The 20,583-nt window shown below is 40.4% G+C and overlaps 1 protein-coding gene across 8 annotated transcripts in view; it reads left to right on the forward strand.

Annotated features, from left to right (window-relative positions):
- FBXO42 (F-box protein 42) overlaps positions 1 to 20,583 on the forward strand; it is a 93,310-nt gene that overhangs the window by 64,607 nt on the left and 8,120 nt on the right. For all 8 annotated transcript variants that reach the window (XM_089900284.1, XM_089900264.1, XM_089900288.1 and 5 more), the window contains 2 exons: positions 19,206 to 19,359; positions 20,178 to 20,288. In XM_089900284.1, the coding sequence (XP_089756410.1) occupies positions 19,206 to 19,359; positions 20,178 to 20,288 (265 nt within the window). The remainder of the gene's footprint in view (positions 1 to 19,205; positions 19,360 to 20,177; positions 20,289 to 20,583) is intronic.

Genomic DNA, 20,583 nt, shown 5'->3' on the forward strand with positions numbered 1-20,583 from the left:
TAAAAATGATGGGACTTCTTGATGGATTGGATATGGGGGGGTGAGAGGGTCAATCAAGGCTAACTTATGTTTCAGGTTTGTTCACTTAGGTAGGTAGTGGGGCCATTTGCTGAAATGGAGAAGAAACATTTGGAAGAGGTTTTTTTTTTTTTTTTTACCTCTTTAAACATTTAAGTGGTGGTATCAAGTAATTAGTTGTTATGAGGAGTTTGGCATTTAAAATAGAGGGCTTGACTTTCCTTAAATGGCAGTACAGTCCTTTTGCTCAGTTAATTCTTCTTTTATCCTTCATTTGTTCATTCAGCAAATATTTATGGATTGCCTACTCTGTGCCTGGTATTGTTTTAGATGCTGGGGATACATGACTGAATAAAACAGACAAAAAATCCTACTGGAGATTAAATTCAAATGAGGAAAGACATATTTAAAATGACAAGTACAGGGCTTCCCTGGTGGCGCAGTGGTTAAGAATCCACCTGCCAACGCAGGGGACACGGGTTCGTGCCCTGGTCTAGGAGGATCCCACATGCCGCAGAGCAACTAAGCCCGTGCGCCACAACTACTGAGCCCGTGTGCCCCAACTACTGAAGCCCGTGCGCCCAGAGCCCGTGCTCTGCAACAAGAGAAGCCACTGCAATGAGAAGCCCTCGCACCACAAAGAAGAGTAGCCCCTGCTTGCCGAAACTACAGAAAGCCCATGTGTAGCAACCAAGACCCAACGCAGCCAAAAATAAATAAAAATAAATAGATTTTAAAAATAAAATAAATTGACAAGTACCTAATATAATATATTAGAAGATGATTAATGCTATTGAAGCAAAACTATAGCATAGTAAAGGGGATGAGGAATAGGGGAGATTATAACTAGGGGGATCACGGTAGACCTCATGGAGAAGGTGACATTAGAACAAAAACTTGATGGGTACAAGAAGTGAACCATGTGGATATCTAAGGAAACAACATTCCAAAGAATAATCAGTGCAAGGGTTCAGAGGTGAGAGTGTGCTTGGGACAGTCAAGGGGTAATGTGAATCCTGTGTGGCTGGAACAGAGTGAACAAAGGAGACTGTACTAGGAGAGGTTGGACAAATAATGGAGGAGAGGGTGTCCTACATATAAGGCTTTCTGGCTGTTATAAGGACTTCGTGGACTTTGCATATTCTTTGAGTGAAATGGCTGATGATTTAGGTTGCTGAGAAGACTGTCAGATGGCAAGTGTAGAAGCGAGGAGATCAGTTAAGAAATGGTAGCAATAGTCTAGGCAAGAAATGATGGTGATTTGGACTAGGGTGTTAGCAGAAAGATAAAAATTGGATGCATTGGACAGAGCCCACAGTTTGGATATGGAGTGTGAAAGAGAGGAGTCAAGGATGGCTGTAAGGATTTTTAGCCTAGGCACTTGAAGGAATAGAGTTGCCATTCACTGAGATGAGTAAGACTGTGGGTGGCCAGGGTTGGCAAAGTGCAGGAGAGATGAGAGATTCAGTTTGAAGCATGTTAAGTTTGAAATGCACATTAGGACATCCAGGTAGAAAAAGGTATGTGCCTGGAGTTCAGGGGAGAAATGCAGGCTAGAGATTTTTGTGTAGATAGCCAAATGGGAGTCATGTAGATGGATTTAAAGCCGTGAGACTGGATGAGATTACCAAGGGAGTGAGTGAAGATAGAGAGGCTAAGTCTGGGAGACTCCACCATCTGGAAATCAGGGAGGAGAGGGAAACGGCAAAACATTAGAAAAAGAGCAAGGTTGGGGGGGGTGGGAGCGGTGGTATGAGAAAACCAGGGGAATGTGGCATCTTGGAAGCTACCATACTTGCACGTGTTTCCAGAAGAGGAGGAAATAGTCAACCATGTCGTATGCAGCTAAGAGGTCAAGTCATATGACTGAGAACTGACTTTGAATTTAATAAAGAGTATTTTCAATGAGAGGTAAGGATGAAGCCTACTTGGAATGGTTTTAAGAGAATGGGAAGAGAGGAGTTAAAGATAGTAAGTATGAACAATACATTAATTTTTTTAAAAGAGTGTTACTATAAAGGAGAGCAGGGAAGTGAGGTGCTAAGTAGAGATGAATGTAGAATTGAGAGTTTGTTTTTTTTTTTAAGATGGCAGATATAACATGTTTATTTGCTGATGGGAATGATCTTCTAGAGGGAGGAATTGATTTGGATAAAGAGGAAGAATTAATTGCTAGGACAGTGTCTTCACATAGTGACAAAGGCAGACTCTACTATACAGGTGGAGGGCTTGACTGTGGATAGGAACACTGACCCTTTATCCGAAGGAACAAGAAGGAATATCAGATTACGGATGCTGGTGGATGGGTAGATGTGGGAACTGGTGGAAGTTCTCTACTGATTGCTTCATCACTCAGATAAAATAATTAGGAATGGAACAGAACAGAAGCCCTTGGAAATCTTGGCTGGTGATTATGAATGTACAATTATATTCATTGTAGTCTTTGCCAGGCGGTTCTAGGAAGTTGAATGTTTCGACTTCCGGAATTGTACTAAGGTAACACCTTCACTCTTAGTTTTGTTTGACTCAGCCTGTGTTCAATTCCCAAAGCAAATGAGCAGTTCTTAGGACAGGTACTTCAAAAGACTAATGTTTGAACCACTCTTTCTAAAATACCCTTTATTCAAACCGAAGCTAATTTTGGCATCTGTTTAATATATAATGTTGTAAGTCACAGCCTTTTTTGGTTACTTTAAATCCAGGTAAAAATTTTCAAGTAGAAATTTTTACATTTAATATTGAACTGTTGTTGTGATTTTTAAAACTTATTAAACATTAGCTCACACCCATTTACAGAAGGGGAACACATTTCAGTTTTAAAACTCTCCATAGTTATGAGAGTATAAATTTTGGGAGAGCCTATAAATGTCAGGTAAAGATTTAAAGCTTAGCCTGTCATCTCTAGTCCTGGAACACAGTTGATTTTCCTACCACATTCTCCCCATAGAATCTTCTTTCCCAAGGATCTTTTTTTTCCCCTTTCTAGTTTCTTCCCTTTTAGTCACACGTGGAGTTCCAAATGATGGGTTGTGGTTCAGGCCCTTTGTTTTAGAAAAACATATCAAGGTCTGAGACACACGTACTAGATGGCTGTTCTGATCTTGGCCTTGCTACTTCTGAGCTACTTGCTTTTGAAGTTAATCACGTCTGCATTTTCTGGGCCTCGATTTCCTTCACTGTATAAAGAGGAAAAGACAAGACCACTGTTCCTAAAACTACACAGCAAATCACCTGGGAAACTTACTAAAAATATAGATTCCTCAGCCTCATAACAGCCACTCGCCTGTTGTCAAGGGATTGGGGATAGAGTGGCAGATCTGCATTTTAAAAAAGAAAATGTCCTAGTTGATTCTAAACCTAGCTAAATTTGGAAACCCTGGATCGCTGCGAAATCTTCTTGCTTTCTCACTGTGCAAACTGTGACCTCACTTTGTTGTCACAGTCTGTTAGGTGGGTGTGTGCCAAACTGGACTCCTTAACTGTAGTTAAGAATGGCCGCTCTGTGCTCTCTTAGCTGCTTCTTTGTAGAACTAGCTAACTGTTACCCTAGTTAGGAATAGCCTACTTTCTGAGGAAATGATTATGGAGAAAGGTTTTGGGCGTTGGTTGCCCCAGGCTCTTCATACAGACTACCTAACTTTCAAACCAACCCAACTAGGTTGGCACTACTGTTATCCCCATTTTGCAGGTGAGGAAACTGAAGCTCAGAGAATCACCTAATAATTTACCTAAGATCACACAGCCAATAAGTGACGGAGCAGTGATTGAAACGCAAGATTTTGTCTCTAGAGTCTGTGTTTTTTTCTACTATGACATGCTGTGAGTAGTTTTATTTTATTCTATAGTTTGCTAGTTTCACATTATCAATTTTACTTTTTAAATGGACTTTTAAATTTTAGAATAGAACGGAGTTCCCACAACCAGTTTTCCGTGTTGTTAACATCTAGTCATAATAGTACATTTATGACAATTAATGAACCAATATTGATACATTATTATTAACTGAAGTCCATACTTTATTCACATTTCCTTATTTTTTTATTCTGATGTCCTTTTTCTGTTCCAAGATCTCATCCAGGACATATTACATTTAGTCTTCAAGTCTCCTTTAGGTTCCTCTTGGCTATGACAGTTTCCCAGACTTCCTCGTTTGTTGATCTTGACAGTTTTAGGGGTATTGTGTGGACTATCATTCAGTTGTGGTTTGTCTGATGATTTTCTTATGGTTAGACTAGAGTTATGGATTTGGGGGAAGAAGACCATAGTGGTATAGTGCCCTTTTCATCCCGTCCCATCAAGGGTACATGCTGTCACCATGATTTATCACTGTTGATGTCAACCTTATCACCTGGCTGAGACAGTGTTTATTAGATTTCTCCACTATAATAATTATTCTTTTTTTTCCCCCTCCTTTTAAAATTCTTTTTTAAAGTTTGTTTATTTTCCTGTGATTCTCTTTTCTTTATTTATAGTTGCCCTTGGTCCTTGATATTCAATTTGAGGGGGAATAACTAAGCTGTCTGGCCATTATGTCTATCTTCAGAGTCAGGAAAGAATGATGAGCAGAGGGTATGTCAGCAAAGAAACCTTTTCGCAACTTAGAGAATTTTAAAATATCAACATGATTTGCCTTTTTAAATTTTTTGGTGGGGAAGCAGGAGGATGCTGAAGACAGAATCTCTCTTTTATTATGACTTAACCCAATCAAGATCCTTCCAGCTATCCAGAGTCAGAAGCTCTGTTGGAAATAATTTTGTTTCCTTAGGACCATTCCCCAAGAGAAAAATCACATCTTACAAAATCACTGAGTAATCCTGCAGAAAGTCTACTTTTGGAGTCAGGGGCAGGAAAAAGAAAGAGTATTGGTCATATCAGATGTTTATAGGGAGGCCAGAATATCCTCAGAAGCTGAGAAGTGCTGGAACTATCCAGAAATAACTGCCCAGAGTGTCACTGTTTCTCTTCTGTGTAAATGATACCTTAAAAATGATACTCATAGGGTTCTTGGATCCATTGATGAAGCTTTCTGTTCTGTGTCTAGTGGAAAAGCTTACTCTTAGGTTTTCTACTGCCCTTTCCTGAGCCTGTGGTAATATCACCTGGAAAGAAGGAAGTCTGGGACTGATACCTGGCACCAGATATAACCAAAACAGCTGACAGAAAAATCTGTTCAGGAGAAGATCACCCAGTCCTTCCCTTGCCTTAGGTCCCAAATGTCAATGCTGACATTGAAATAGCTGGATGTGGAATTTTTTAGAATAAAATGTATTAGTGCACTTATAGGCATTAGATTCTGCTTTTTAACGTTGCTTTGCATCTAAACACTTTATACATTTTTTTAAAAAAAATCACCATTATATGTAAATGTGTTCTGAGAATACCTGTCTATGGAGAAGGGGGAGAAATGGATGCTTATCAACTGGTAAATATTAGACTGTGTAGCAAGAGGACATGGTTGCATGCCTTTCAAATACACTTCAAGCTTCTCTTCTGTCATAAAAACAAATCATTGATCTCATTGTTTTAATATTTTCTTCGTGAAGGAGAAGTCCCAATTCGTTCTTACCTACAGATCTTTTCTTGATTACCAGGTGTATTGATTACCAAAATGTATTAAAATCTGTCCTTAGTTTATCTCTTCCATGCTGGAAATTCTATATCCTTTAACTTTATTCATTTGGTCCAACTCATGAGCCTTTCCTGTCCTTTCTTAAAACCTTCTAATCTTTTTTCTTATTTTAGATAGAAGTTCAGAGTGTCATTGAGAATATAAGCAGTGACTTTCTTTAGAATTCTGAGCTTTCATATCTACACGTGTGTTCATGTCTGCCTACTATCTTGACAAACAATTTTTGGTTGCTCTTGGATTCCTTGTGCAGTAAAACTCTCAGACCATCTAGTGTTTCTGTTTATTGTCAGGTATACACATAATTCCCTACCCCGGGCAAGAGCACTTCACGTTTTATGACCACAGTAAACTTCATTTTGTATGATTTATTAATGTTGTGTCCTGAATGAAGTTTTAGAAAGCTAGTCCTGTATGGGGGAACACAAAAGGTATTGTCCTTGTGTTATTTCTGACTTCTCCTTCCCCATGAATGACCCTGTTGGTTTCTAGTACACTCAGCACTACAGTGTGCCACCTCGTGCCCCGTGCACAGTGTTTGGCTGTTTACAATCCAGGATCAGGCCAGTTTCTCAAGTTTTCCAACTCTCTTAACCTTGAGGAGATTTTGTAAAGAATCTACAGGGTGCTCTTCCCAGGTGGGTGAGAGTTGTGTTTGGTCATTTATTAACTTAAAAATATCAGCCTGAATTCTGGGAAACTACTTTATCCTTTCAAAACTCAGAAGCTACCTCTCATCTCTTCTTTGGGAGATGAACTCTTGAACTATACTTTAATTGACTACTTATCAAACAAGTAGTACCCCTGATTATTTTCTCTCTTCTATAGTTCTCTTGAAAGTGACTGTGAGCTATGGATTTTATATGTGGTTTGCTGGCTTTTACACTGTGTTCCTTTCTTGCTTTCTCTTCCCATTTTAGTAAGCTTTGTGAAATCCCATTGCCCAGTCTTAAAATGTTTGTTGCTATTTGATTTATATGTATATATGAGTTATAGAGTGGTTAGATATTAAATGAGGAATGTGTTCTTAAAGACCTCACATAATGAATTTTAATTCTGACAATGGATTGCTGGTATTTCTGTTTACTGGTGAAAGTAGTGGGTGATGCCATGTGACAACAGTGTAGCATGCTTTAACATTAGCTTTGGCATTAGCCATTTTTTCTTTCTTAACAATAAATTTATTAAGACAGTTTACATATAGGAAAATGAACAAATCTTAAGTGTATAACTCAAAGACTTTTTTACATATGTATACAGCCATGTGATGATCACCTAGATCAAGATACAAAATACTGCTATAACTTCAGAAAGCTCCCTGTGCCCCTTTCCTGTCAGTACCACTCCCCACAGAGGTAACCACTATTCTGACTTCCAAGAGATTTTTTTGAGATTCATCTTGGTTTCTTTTTTAAGATTCATCCATGTGGTTGCATCTATCAGTGGTTTATTCCTTTTCATTGCCGTCAGTATCCCATAACATGAATATACCACTTTTTTTTGAACCCATTCTCCTGTTGATGGATACTTGGGTTATTTCCACTTTGAATATAGCTGCAGACAACATTCTTACATAAATTTGTTTGTGGACATATGCACTCATTTCTTACTTAAGACCTACTTGTCAACTTTAAAGAATATTCTAGGGGGCTTCCCTGGTGGCGCAGTGGTTAAGAACCCGCTTGCCAATGCAGGGGACACGGGTTTGAGCCCTGGTCCAGGAGGATCCCACATGCCACGGAGCAACTAAGCCTGAGCGCCACAACTACTGAGCCTGAGCTCTAGAGCTCACGAGCCACAACTACTGAGCCCGTGCACCACAACTACTGAAGCCCACACGCCTAGAGCCTGTGCTGTGCAACAAGAGAAGCCACTGCAATGAGAAGCCTGTGCACCACAACGAAGAGTAGCCCCCGCCCGCCTCAACTAGAGAAAGCGCGCATGCAGCAGCGAAGACGCAGCGCAGACAAAAATAAATAAATAAATAAAAGAATATTCTAGACACACTAAGTACCCAGAGAGTTCTCTCCTCACTTAGTCTTGCTCTAAGTAGGAGGATATGTTGATATAACTAAGTATTTTAGAGGTTTGAAGAGAAAGGACCACTCAGCTAGTAATTAAAGGTACTCTCATTATTAGGGCCTCATAACCTAAAGTGATGGGAGGAAGAAGGCTAGTTGGTGGTAGTACCATTAAGAGCATGGTTTTTGTGCCGAGCAAACACAGGTTTGCATCTGATCTCTTCAGGCTAAGGTTGCTTAGTAACTGGATGACCTTAGACAGGTTGTTTAACATTTCATTTGCCTCACCTATAAGGTAGACATGGTAATACCTACATTTCATAGTTGTTGTTCAGATTATATACAATACACCTTTATATATATACTGAAGTCCTAGCTGAGGAGTGTAGAGAGTGGTCATAAGTTATCCTCGAGTTCCCAAAGCTTGAAAAGTGCATTCATTCCTTTGTTTGTTCATTTTCTTTTTTTTTTTTTTTTTTTTTTTTGCGGTACGCGGGCCTCTCACTGTCGTGGCCTCTCCCGTTGCGGAGCACAGGCTCCGGACGCGCAGGCTCAGCGGCCATGGCTCACGGGCCCAGCCGCTCCGCAGCATGTGGGATCTTCTCGGACCGGGGCACGAACCAGCGTCCCCTGCATTGGCAGGTGGACTCTCAACCACTGCGCCACCAGGGAAGCCCTGTTTGTTCATTTTCATGCCTTTATTTATTGAGTATTTATGCCCAGTGCTGTTCTAAGTACTGCAGATATAGATATGAACAAGCAGCAAGATCTATAAGACAATAAACAAATCAATATGAAGAAAATATAAAGAACTAAGTGGAAAATAACTGGTGGTGCAAGAAAGTAGATGGAGGTGTTTAAATAAGTTATAAAATGTATATAGAGCCAGGACTTATATGGATGGATAGGTTTTTAAAAGAAATATGACTTATGAGGAGAAAAGTAGTAAACTAATGAAATAGGATTCTGTTCACAATTTGTTACCTTTTTTTTTTTGGCCCCACCGTTTAGCTTGCGGGATCTTAGTTCCCCAACCAGGGATCGAACCCCGGCCCTGGCAGTGAAAGCGCCAAGTCCTAACCATTGGACTGCCACAGGATTCCCTGGTACAATTTATTTTTAAGACTAGTTGTTTTATTTTGTTTTGAAATTTCTTTATTTAGTTTTGGCTGAGTTGGGTCTTCGTTGTGGTGCACGGGCTTCTCATCTCGGTGGCTTTTCTTGTTATGGAGCACAGGCTTTAGACATGTGGGCTTCGGTAGTTGAGGCTCACGGGCTCTAGAGCGCAGGCTCAGAAGTTGCGGCACGTGGGCTTAGTTGCTCCGTGGCATGTGGGATCTTCCTGGACCAGGAAACGAACCCGTGTCCCCTGCACTGGCAGGCGGATTCTTAACTGCTGTGCCACCAGGGAAGCCCAAGACTAGTTGTTTTTATTAAGATTGTGTGATTTTGCTTAAAATAACTCTGACATATTTGAATCTCCATCTCCATTTTTTTGTTTTCGTAGCAGGAAGGCACCCAGGGCCCAGACACCATAGTGCTAATCGCTTTGAGGAAGGCATAGGATGTTAAGTGACTCCTTTAAATTCTTTGTTGAGTGAGCTCCTTCCTGCTTCATGGACCCGTTCCTGGTTAATCTTCTTTATGAGTTGGTGATTTCTCCTTGTCTCCTCTAGCCCTATGCAATCCTGGAACAGCCTGGATCTGTGGTGGTCTCGGGAGATGTGAATGAGAGCAGAGCCAGTGGGTTCCCCTAGGAAAGGAAGGAATCCTTTCTGTTTATTTATAAAGTTCAGATCCTGGGATTTTTCCAGAATACATGCTTTTCTAAGGTGGGTACACATTCTCTCCTGGTGGAGAGAAGAGTGGGGAAATTTGCATAGCACAAATCTGGGTGAACTTTAGTCCTCTAAGGAAGAGAATAAATAAGGTTATACCATATTTCAGTTTAGCCTGCCTGACTAGGATTTTCCTGTTTTGTTACCAGGCCAGAAACTTTATGACTAGCAACATTGTTTTGACTTCTAAACAGAACCACTTAAAAGGGCACCCCACCCCTACCCCCCACCCTGAGAACTGCAATTAACAAATTACCAGATTAAACTCAGACTCTGGACCTCATCTCCTTCCCCAGAAATTGAATCAAAAGACTACTTAAAATGGTAACAAGGAACTGTTACTGGTTTTCATGTTGTTGGTTTTTAACTGAAAAGTGCTGCCTTATTTATCAAGTGGTCTTTCATGTGGGTTTGTTTAGAAGTGAAAACAGTGCCAACCGGGAATTTCTTTTTGTTCATGCCTATGGCCTATATAGTTATACAGGATCTAAAAGTTTCTCATGCCTATTACAAAAGTTCCTCTTGTTTTGGATGTTCTATAAATTACCCAGGGAGTGATGTTTTTAAAGATACGGGTATAATTGTAATAATGAAAATGTGTGCCCTGAAGCCTGAGATCCAGACAAGCTTTGTCTAATATTAGTGAGTTGTTTTGATATCAATCAGTAACTTTCTGACCATGTTGCAACTGAGGAAAAAAATAGGACAAGGAAAAAAAAAAGAAATTGGAGTGTGAGGGGAACACCTAAAGAAGTGTTTGGTCTTTCCCCTGCTGAAAGGCACACTGATACCTCCAGGGTAGGTTGTGATTAACTGGAGCCAGGTCTTATCCCAGCCCACAAGGGATCCATAACCATTCGGCTTCCTTGGAGGGGTTCAGTTCTGCAAACATTTTCATGAGAAATAGTTCCTGTTCTCTAGGATAATATAATAATATAATCTTATTGGGAGATTCTAAATGGATAATTTCAGCACTGTACTAAATGCTCAGATTGAGGTTAGATAAAGGATGTCCCTCTCCATTCACCCCTCCCTCCCCTAGGAGGGTCTTTAGCCCAGCATGGGAAGGAATGTGCTGGTCCTGAAGAAAGCCATGTCTAGAAGAACTTAGTTCTTTAGCATCCAGTACCATGTCCTTGGTGACTAACTTAAGTCCCTATTTTAGAATTAAAGAGCACAGTTGGCTAGAATCAAGTCTTGAAAGCAGGAGTTTACGGGTTCTGTAGTGACTTTGCCAAAGAGTAGCTTTATATTTATCTCCTACCTTTGTTCTTTAAAATAGGCATTATAGTTTTGTATCTTCCCTGGGCATGTAAATAATTGAGGAGACTCAACATAATTATTATTGGCCACATTGAAGTTAAATTGGAAACATTTTCATTAGCTGAAGAGAAGCTGATATCTGTTCCAGATAGAACCTCTGTGGTCCTGGCTGCATACTTTGGAGACCATTCTGAATAGTTATTAGTCTTCAAGGTGTTTAGAGTGCCCAAGACAGACTTTATACTCATGAATTGTGTTCTTCTCAGTTTTCCTTTTGTCTCCCCCTTCCTCAAGTCATAAAACCATGAAACATGCTTTTCTTGTTCTGATTACAAAGTATTACCTATAAAATCAAACCAGATTAGAGATGTAAGCAGTTAAATTATAACTCCAGTAGTTTTTCTTTAAAGGGTCTCTTCCCTCCTAAGTTATAAGTGCCAGCCTACATTCTTGTGCCCTGTAGGTTCTCTGATTTCAGATGCTAATGTGGTGTTCTGGGAAATACCTCTCCAAATTATCCTTCTCTTGACCTGTGAGTCGTGCTACCAAGGTCAGTCACTTCACACACTATCATAATGACAGCTCTGTCACACCAAGGGCTTGGTCCGCTTCCCAAAACCCAGCTTGGGTCCTATCAGAAAAATTCATCTCCCCCTACTCCCTCCCCCACCCCACCCCCACACACACACCAACTCAGGCTCCTCACTACCACAGACGAGTACCCACAGAAGAGAAACTGTGAGGTAGGGTTGTTGGTTAATCTGGTCTATCTGGTCTTATTTTGCCCTCAAGGCCAGTTTTGTGTGGGATGGACGAGTGTACGTCATTTGGAGCTGCGAGTGAATGCCTTTCATTGGACCTACCCTGAGAAAGTGAGTGCGTGTGAGGAGTTGTTAATATGAGATGGAGAGTATGCCCTGAAACCTCAGTCCCATTATTCATTCTTTAATGTCCCCTTTGGCATCATTACTACAAAATAGTAATTATTTGAAAGCATCCAGGGAAAAGTTTTTGACTTCCAGTTAAGAAGCAATTTAGAGCCCCCTTTTAAAAAAGCAAATCACACAGCAAAGCGTTCTGTAATTACGTGAGCGAAGTGGAGATTTTTTTCTCCAGTACTTTTCTTCTGGATTAATTGGCATGCTAGTGAGTCTCCCTTGGTAAAATTTTTCATGCTCATAATTTTCTTGTTTTCAAACTTTACCTCTTATAAGTACCTAATTCCTAGTATTAGATCTTTCTATTTTCAGAGTCATTGAGAACTATTAGCAAGTCACTTACGTTGCTATAAATAAGTCTTAAAGTGACTTGTCTGAAAGCAGTAGGTGGAACAATTTTTTTCTGTTTATTTATTTTGAAGAGTGTAGGTTCAGTAACATGTAGACGAGGATGACCAAGGAAATATTTGTGTATTGAAAATGTTAAAGTAGTTCCTTTCAGCACCCCTTTTTTTTTCTTTTTGCGGTACGCGGGCCTCTCACTGTTGTGGCCTCTCCCGTTGCGGAGCACAGGCTCCGGACGCGCAGGCTCAGTGGCCATGGCTCACAGGCCCAGCGGCTCCACGGCATGTGGGATCTTCCCAGACTGGGGCACGAACCCGCGTCCCCTGCATCGGCAGGCAGACTCTCAACCACTGCGCCACCAGGGAAGCCCCTCAGCACCCCTTTAATCAAAGCACTTGTCAGGGAAAACCCACTTTGGACCCATGTTCATATATAGTCATAAACGGAGTGTATGTACAGAAGAAGTCTGGATAGATTCAGTGTTAAGGAAAATCATATAAACTGGGGAAAAGGTCAAAAGGCTGACCACATGCCCTTTTAATGTCATCTTCGAGCATTTTCTAACAGGTTCACCCAAGGACTATTTAACTCTCTGCAACATGGTTCTCAAAGTCTAGTCCCCAAACATCAGCATCACCTGGGAACTTGTTAGAAATGCAACTTCATGGACCCTACCCCATACCTACTACATAGGAAACTCAGAAATGGGTCCCAGCAATCTGTGTTGTAACAAGTCCTTCAGCTACTTCTGATACAACTGAAGTTTGAGAACTACAGCTCGAGGGGAATGGTAACTATAACATCTGAATAGTAAACCAATAATATTAATAAATAACGCTCACAGTATGGAGAAGTAAAAGTAGCTTTTTAGTCACGCATAAAATACAGGCACCCCCAATTAGAATGGGTGCTTGTTTTATCTTGTATCAAACAATCGCGCTTCTCTTCTAGTGCTAGGGTCTACGTGAGTAGACACCGCAGTTGTGGGAAAGTGGCATAGAAACCAAACCAGAATTTGGCATCGCTTCGCTGTTTCACCATCGTCTTTGCAAAAGTCAACGAGAATGCCTTGTAATTCTACCACTGTCTTTCATATGTGAAAATTTCTTCTGATTTCATAGGAATCTTGGGAAACATGGAGCCAATTAGTGATTTTAGGGAATGTTTGTTCTGTGTATAGGGTGCCTATCTGATTATCCAGTTTCCCACAGATGCGCTTTTGGCTTGTGCCTTGTTTTGAAACTTGCTCCATTGATCATATCTCCTGTGTGATTAGAAGCCTTTAGTGTTTGGGGAAAGAAGCCGGTGAGGATAGCCATCAGCTCTGAGAGGAACGAGCTTAAGTAACATGTCTGTCCAAGTCTGACGTGGGCATATTTGGTCCTGTGGTGCTTGATGAGAACCGACTTGGGAGTGACACCCTTTCTAACTCCACTTCTGTGTTACAATGATATTTAGACTGTCTAGAGCCCCAGTGACCTCATATTTTGAAGGCAGGCCGAGAAAGGTCCTAATGAGTAGAAAACCTCCATTTATAAGTTTTCTTGAAGGAAGGGTATTTATTTTATCATATGTCACCATGATGATAATAGGCCTTTTAACTGTGGAAGGTCTTCTGTTGTCAGACTGCCCTATACTGTACAAGATTTCCAGTGACTCATCCCCTCTCTAATGTCATAGGTGGGTGTGTTAAACAACCATGTGATGTCATTCTAGCTACTGTGTGGAATGAATTGCTTGCACATAGGTGCAGTTCTTCAAAGTTTAGGACCTGATATTTTATCTAGGCATAGTCCATATAAAAGTTACTTTCCTTGCCCAATAACGTATGGTCATTTTGTTTGTTTGTTTGTTTTTTAATAAAGTTTGTAAATACTACTCTTTACATAGCTTGCTTTTCTTGGAACTTTAAAACAGCAAATAAAGGTATGTAATTTGAAAATGAGTTTTCTTGTTTTTCTGAGAATTCTGGTAAAGATATTGTTTGCTTTCCAGAACTCGGATAAATAGACTGTTTATTCTTTAAGATATAGAAATTGCCAAAATTCATTGACCTCTGCAGTCTCTGATCTCACCATAAATTTAATTCATTTCATTTGTGGACCGTGCATTAAGATAATTGGGAGGGGAATTGAAGACCCTTTGCTTTAAACAAATTCAAAATAGGAAATATGTAAATTTTAAAAATGATAAAATTAGGGGCTCTTGGCAAAGGCTTTACAATATTGATTTCTTCAAGTAACAGGAATTTTAAAGTATCCAATTTGCAACAAATAATGTAAGCATTACGTGCGTGATCGGGTCACAGAAAATTTGACACACCAGTGTCTTTGACCTCTTGTTGCTGCACCAAGTGTACAGAGGTTGTATGTTGAATTCTGTGCCCTCCCTCCCCCCTGCTTCATTTGTTCCTGTAGGGTAATTTTCCCCCCACTTTCCTTATAAATTGAGGTGGAGAAGCACAATTTAACTTTTCAGTATGACTCTATATAGCTGTCAAGATAGTATGATGCTGAAATTAAAGCTTCCATATGTGACAAAACAGACCTTGGAAATTTTGGATGAGAGGATTCTCCTACTTCTTTGGATAAGAAGTAGAGGGAAATTTTTTGGCTTTCTTAAAGGTCAAGATATTTGAGAAGTCATTTCAGGAAGCCCTTATTTAAGATAATCCTTAAGGATTGATTTATCATTGTCACTGGTCCCAGTTTACTTTCTTTGGAGAGCCTGGAGAACAAATAAAGGGTCCTGTCTATATTAGAGGTAGAGTGTGACCCAGAGCCTTGTGGAAAAGAGTTCCTAAGAATAGCCTTCTGTTCAATTTACTTATCTCTCTGTCTCTTCTAGGTCTGTGGCTTTAATTAATTAAGATTTAGGTTGTAGGGCTTCCCTGGTGGCGCAGTGGTTGAGAGTCCGCCTGCCGATGCAGGGGATGTGGGTTCGTGCCCTGGTCCGGGAAGATCCCACATGCCACGGAGCGGCTGGGCCCGTGAGCCGTGGCCACTGAGCCTGCGCGTCCGGAGCCTGTGCTCCGCAACGGGAGAGGCCACAACAGTGAGAGGCCCGCAGAAAGAAAGAGAGAGAGAGAGAGAGAGAGAGGGAGAGGGAGAGGGAGAGGGAGAGGGAGAGAGGGAGGGAGGAAGGAAGGAAGGAAGGAAGAACGGAGGGAGGGAGGGAAGGAGGAAGGAAGGAAGAAAGGAAGAAAGAAAAAAATAGATTTAGGTTGTAAATCAACTCTATTTCAATTTAAAAAACTTTTTAATACAAAGGAACTTAAAAGAAAAGATTTAGGAAAGAACTTTTTCAGCTTTGAAACACTCAGACCTTTTGAGGTGCCTGACTTGTCTGTGGTAACTACTCAGAAGGAATGTATCTGTGTGCATGAAGAACAATCTAGAGAATGAGTATAAGCTATGCCTCGGTATTCTCATCTGTAAAATGGAAATAAAGGAACTTCTTTGGTGGTCCAGTGGTTAAGACTCCACACCTCCACTGCAGTGGGCACAGGTTTGATCCCTGGTCTGGGAACTAAGATCCCACATGTTGTGTGGTATGGCCAAAAACAAAAAAAACATAAAATGGAGGTAAAACTAGAGTTTTGGAAGGATTAAATTACTTAATACATGCAGAGTACTTAGAAATGTGCTTAGCATATAATAAATGCTCAGTAAATATTAGTCATTATCATTAGTAGCAGTATTAATAGGTTTTTTTTAAGCCTTTTAACTTTATTTTTTATTAATTAATTTTATTTTTGTCTGCGTTGGGTCTTTGTTGCTGCACGCAGGCTTTCTCTAGTTGCAGCGAGTGTGGGCTACTCTTCATTGTGGTGCACGGGTTTCTCATTGCAGTTGCTTCTCTTGTTGCAGAGCATGGGCTCTAGGCGCACGGGCTCCAGTAGTTGTGGCACACGGGCTTCAGTAGTTGTGGCACATGGGCTCGGTAGTTGTGGCACACGGGCTTAGTTGCTCTGCGGCATGTGGCAGCTTCCCGGACCAGGGCTCAAACCCGTGTCCCTTGCATTGGCAGGCAAATTCTTAACTACTGCACCACCAGGGAAGTCCCAGTAATAGTTTTAAGTAGCAGTAATTGTAATTTCTCTTAAAAGTCAGTCAGGTCACCCATCCATCCCTACCACCTTCCCCATACCCTGTGAACATAGGCATAGAATTTATAAAGTTAAAATCGTTTGTCTAAAGTAGTACTGTCTCTGTAATGCTGGAAATGTTGTGTATCTGTACTTTCCAATTCAGTAGTCACTAGCACATGTGGCTAAATGGTGACTGTGTTGGGCATGCAGGTCTAAAGTATAGTCTTTACTTGGGTTTGATTTTACATATTGTTATGTTTTACAAACACTCTTTTTGATTCTATGACTAGTTTTTCCCCTTAAGAGGTATGTATTCTTATACTACATTTGTAATCTCTTTACACCCAGCAGTGGTAAACGTTGGTTTGCCTTGCCTCATAAAGTATTGGTAATTTATTTCAAAAGATATTATAGGAAATACATAGTACACATGAAAGAGCAAACCTTAACTAGTCTTATCATGTTAACCATTGGTTTTTGTTTCCAAATCATAATTCAGTATATTTGAGTTACCCTTCTGGGACTTGGGATGACCTCCTTTTCATATCATGTAGCATCAGTTACAATTTCATTTCTATTGTACTTTCTTGAGCTAAATAGTTACTCTGCCAGGAATACTCTAATCATATTGTAGTAGTTAAGTATGTCCACCAGTTCAGTTCTGTTCTCATAAACTTTGTGCCATGTAGAAAGCAGTACTATCAGATGTCTGTGGCCAATTGACCTGGTATTAACGTCGTATTAATTTGCTTTAGCAATGATAATAACAATACCAGGCACTGTCCTAAATGCATTATGTGATTTAAGTCATTTAATTTTCCGAACCACTCTTTTATATGGATATTCCTTGATCTATTTAGACACTGCAAATAAGCATCCTTGTATCTTTTCTTTTTTCATTTGCCCAGCTATCTTGTTAGATTAATCGCTAGAAATGGAATTTCTGATTCAGAGCATATGCACTTAAACTTTTTTGATACAAACTGGTCATTTTAAGTTAAAAATCCTATTTTTGTTTGTTTCCATGTTTTGCTTATTGGGGGAACCTTGGTATGCTGCTTCACTTTTCTGTGGGGGGAGGGTGCGCCTTGCAGCTTGCGGGATCTTAGTTCAACAACCAGGGATAGAACCTGGGCCCTCGGCAGTGAAAGCACAGAATCCTAACCACTGGACCACCAGGGAATTCTCTGCTTCTTCACTTTATACACTCAATTTAAAAGCTGGGATTTCCAGTATCTCAAATTCAAATCCAAATTTTAGTCTGGAAAGTTTTTAAGCTACTACTCTGCTGAAGTCTGTTACATATTTTATTAGCTTTTTCCAACTTTTTCACAGCACTTAGGAGTTCCAAAGTAGGGGCAAGAACTTGAAGCTTTGTTTGGTATTTCACAAATTAAATCCTTTGGGGGTAACACTAGCATTTTAACTAGACTGTTGTATTAGTTAGGCTTTCTAGTTGGGCTAGGAGGCTTCCTCCTAGGAGGGCAAAAGTTTTTAACCAGAAATCATGAGATTGTATGCAAGACAACATATCATGAGTAGCCCCCTTAGTCGTGATTCCTGTGAGATATGAGGATAGCAAGAACTGACTCATGGAATACTTCACCTAGTGTCTCAGCAAGAACCATTCCTAGAGAAGACTTGTTTCTGTGGTCAGATGCTGGTCTGGATTGATGTGTGTTCTATTAGAAAAGTATTCAAAATATCTGATGCTCACTCCATATTCTGAGTGCCGCTACCTTCCTAGTAAATCATGTTGTTACTCTTTTTTTTTTTTTTTTAACCACACCACGAGGCTTGTGGGATCTTAGTTCCCTGACCAGCAGTTAAACCCAGGCCCTCAGCAATGAGAGCACAGAGTCCTAACCGCTAAACTGCCAGGGACTTTCCTCATGTTGTTACTCTTAAGTTGCATCCCAGGGAAGATAGTCCTCTTCTCCACCTTCTCAACCTCAGGACTGTGTAATCGACACCATTAAAGCAGACTGAGCAGGGCTTTTCAAACTGTGTTCCCGTACCTCTTGCTGAAGGGGGAGGCCAAGTTATCCACTTAAATTGGAGCACCTCACAGCTATCATGTTAATATACTGCTGGGATTCTTTCTGCTTAAGATTTCCTTTGAAAAATAGATCGTATAGCTTTAACAACAACAAAAATTCTTTTTAATATTCCAGTATTAGTAAATACTGGATGAGACAAATTACTTTGGTCTTAAGCAAACTAAAGGTGGCAGGTAGAGTAAGAGATTGGGAGAAATAGTTATTGTTTCAAAGACAAGAAGCTCTGAAAAATGATGGTCCTGTGGGACATTTGTTAGCTGTAAAGTTTTCCAGCATAAGCCAGATTTCTATTGTTTCGAAATTTGAAATCATAGCTCAGAGGTCCAGCCTGGAGGGCCTTAGTAGCCACTCTTGGCTGCAGTTTCATTGGAATGCTTTCATTTCAGGCCTTGAAAGTCCGCTTCCATTGTGCTAGTGAAGCCCATAGCTAGGGGCCCAAAGGTCACTATGTTAACATTTGACTTATAGGACAAATGAGAACTGCATTCTGCCTCCTTTTTTTTTTTAACCTATGTTTGTTAGCAGCAGTTATTTTTAAGTTGTATCTAGCCTCTATATATACTCCTCCCCGGATCCTTTACATGCTTTCGTTTGTGATCTCTGTTAAGCTTATTGAAGGGACGGACAGGAGAGTCAACATTTATTGAGTACCTGCTATGTGCCCGGCACTGTGCTAGGTGCTTTGAATATACTGTTTAATACTCAAAACAACCTTATGAGATATATACTCTCATCTCTAATTTCAGGTGAGCAAACTAAGCCTGAGAGAGACTAAGTAACTTTCCTCTAATTCAGGTTTCTTTACTTCAGTTATAAAAGACGTATAAATTGGGGATGGTTTTCTCTCAGACCTGCAAACCCAGTTTTGTCTCCTCCTCTTCCTTATGCTTTGTAGTATTGGTTCCTGTTTTGCCACTCTTCCAGGAAAAGGTGATCTATAGACAGCCTACTTATGGTTTTTTGTGAGGCTCTGAATCCTAACCATGCTGTTATTGACTTCTCCCAGGGTCCTATCCTTCCCCCAAAGCTGGCGCGACTCTGGTTGTATACAAGGACCTGCTGGTGCTGTTTGGTGGTTGGACACGGCCAAGCCCTTACCCCCTACACCAACCAGAGAGGTTCTTTGATGAAATACATACTTACTCACCCTCTAAAAACTGGTAAGCCACAAAGATAAGATCCTTTCAATCTGGAGTAGAAGATTTAAAATGTTTGGATTCCTTATCTTTTTTTGTGTGTCCAGGAATCTCTTTGAGATATTTGATGAAAGCTTTGGACTCTTTTCCCAGAAAAACAAAATTTTTACATATGCAGATTTTGCCTACAGTTTCAGAGGGTTTACAGGACCCCCTTAAAACTTGAAGTTAAGAACGTTTATTCCAAAGAGAAAATGTAGAAGACATAAATTTATTCCTCTTCCAAGAAAAATGATGAGACAGTTGAAGAATAGAGAGCTCTTCAGCTTTGGCTACTGATTCCCCAGGAGTGCTATGGATCCAGATGATTCTTTACTCCCTGCTTTGTCCCCAAGACTGACTTCCAGTTGTTTTACAAACTTGTCTTTTTTAAATGACAGTAACCTCTGTTCCTTGTAATGGACTACTTAGTACAGGGCTCTTGGCAGCCGCTACTGATCAGATCAGGCCTCTAGGAAGAAATAGCAGGTGGTGTTCCTTCAGCAAACTAGGCCAAGAGCAGCTAAGGAACCATAATGGAATCCCTTGTCATTGCTTTCTCATCACTCTACCTCCAAGCCATACACATTGAGAAGCTGAAAGTGTACATAACGCTAGCAGATTCGTAGAAAAGGCATAAATACCTTGTGGCATCCTCCATATATTACCCTAACAGTTTCTCTACTGAAGGTGATAGGATTGTCATTTTAAATGGATGCCTGCTTACTGTTTTCCACCTTAAACACATAAGACCAGAAGCAGAGGGGCTGACTTCTTGGCTTCCTCCTGTCTTTTTATATTAGGTGGAACTGCATTGTGACAACCCATGGCCCACCTCCCATGGCTGGGCATTCTTCTTGTGTGATAGACGATAAAATGATTGTCTTTGGTGGCTCCCTAGGATCCCGGCAAATGTAAGTATATTTGGTTTGCTCGCTATCAACCTGAACGTAAATACTCCTGGAAAAGTAAACTAGGTCAGAAAAGTAAACTAGTCAGGGTCAGTATTCCTGAGCATGGTTCTAATTAATCCAATAATTATCTCACCCCCTAGTATTCCATTTTTTGATTCTAGTCATAGACCAATAAGTTGAAAAACTTGCTCCATAGAATCAAGGCTATGTAGAATCTCTGTTTTGCTTGATATGTGGTTCAATTCAGTGGGATCAAGTTCTGATGGGGCCTCCACCTTGTCTGTTTCTACCTGTG

The sequence above is a fragment of the Delphinapterus leucas genome, chromosome 1, assembly GCF_059928025.1.
Source record: "Delphinapterus leucas isolate spDelLeu-1000000601 "Yukka" chromosome 1, BTC_Dleu_Yukka2, whole genome shotgun sequence".
Taxonomy (NCBI): domain Eukaryota; kingdom Metazoa; phylum Chordata; class Mammalia; order Artiodactyla; family Monodontidae; genus Delphinapterus; species Delphinapterus leucas.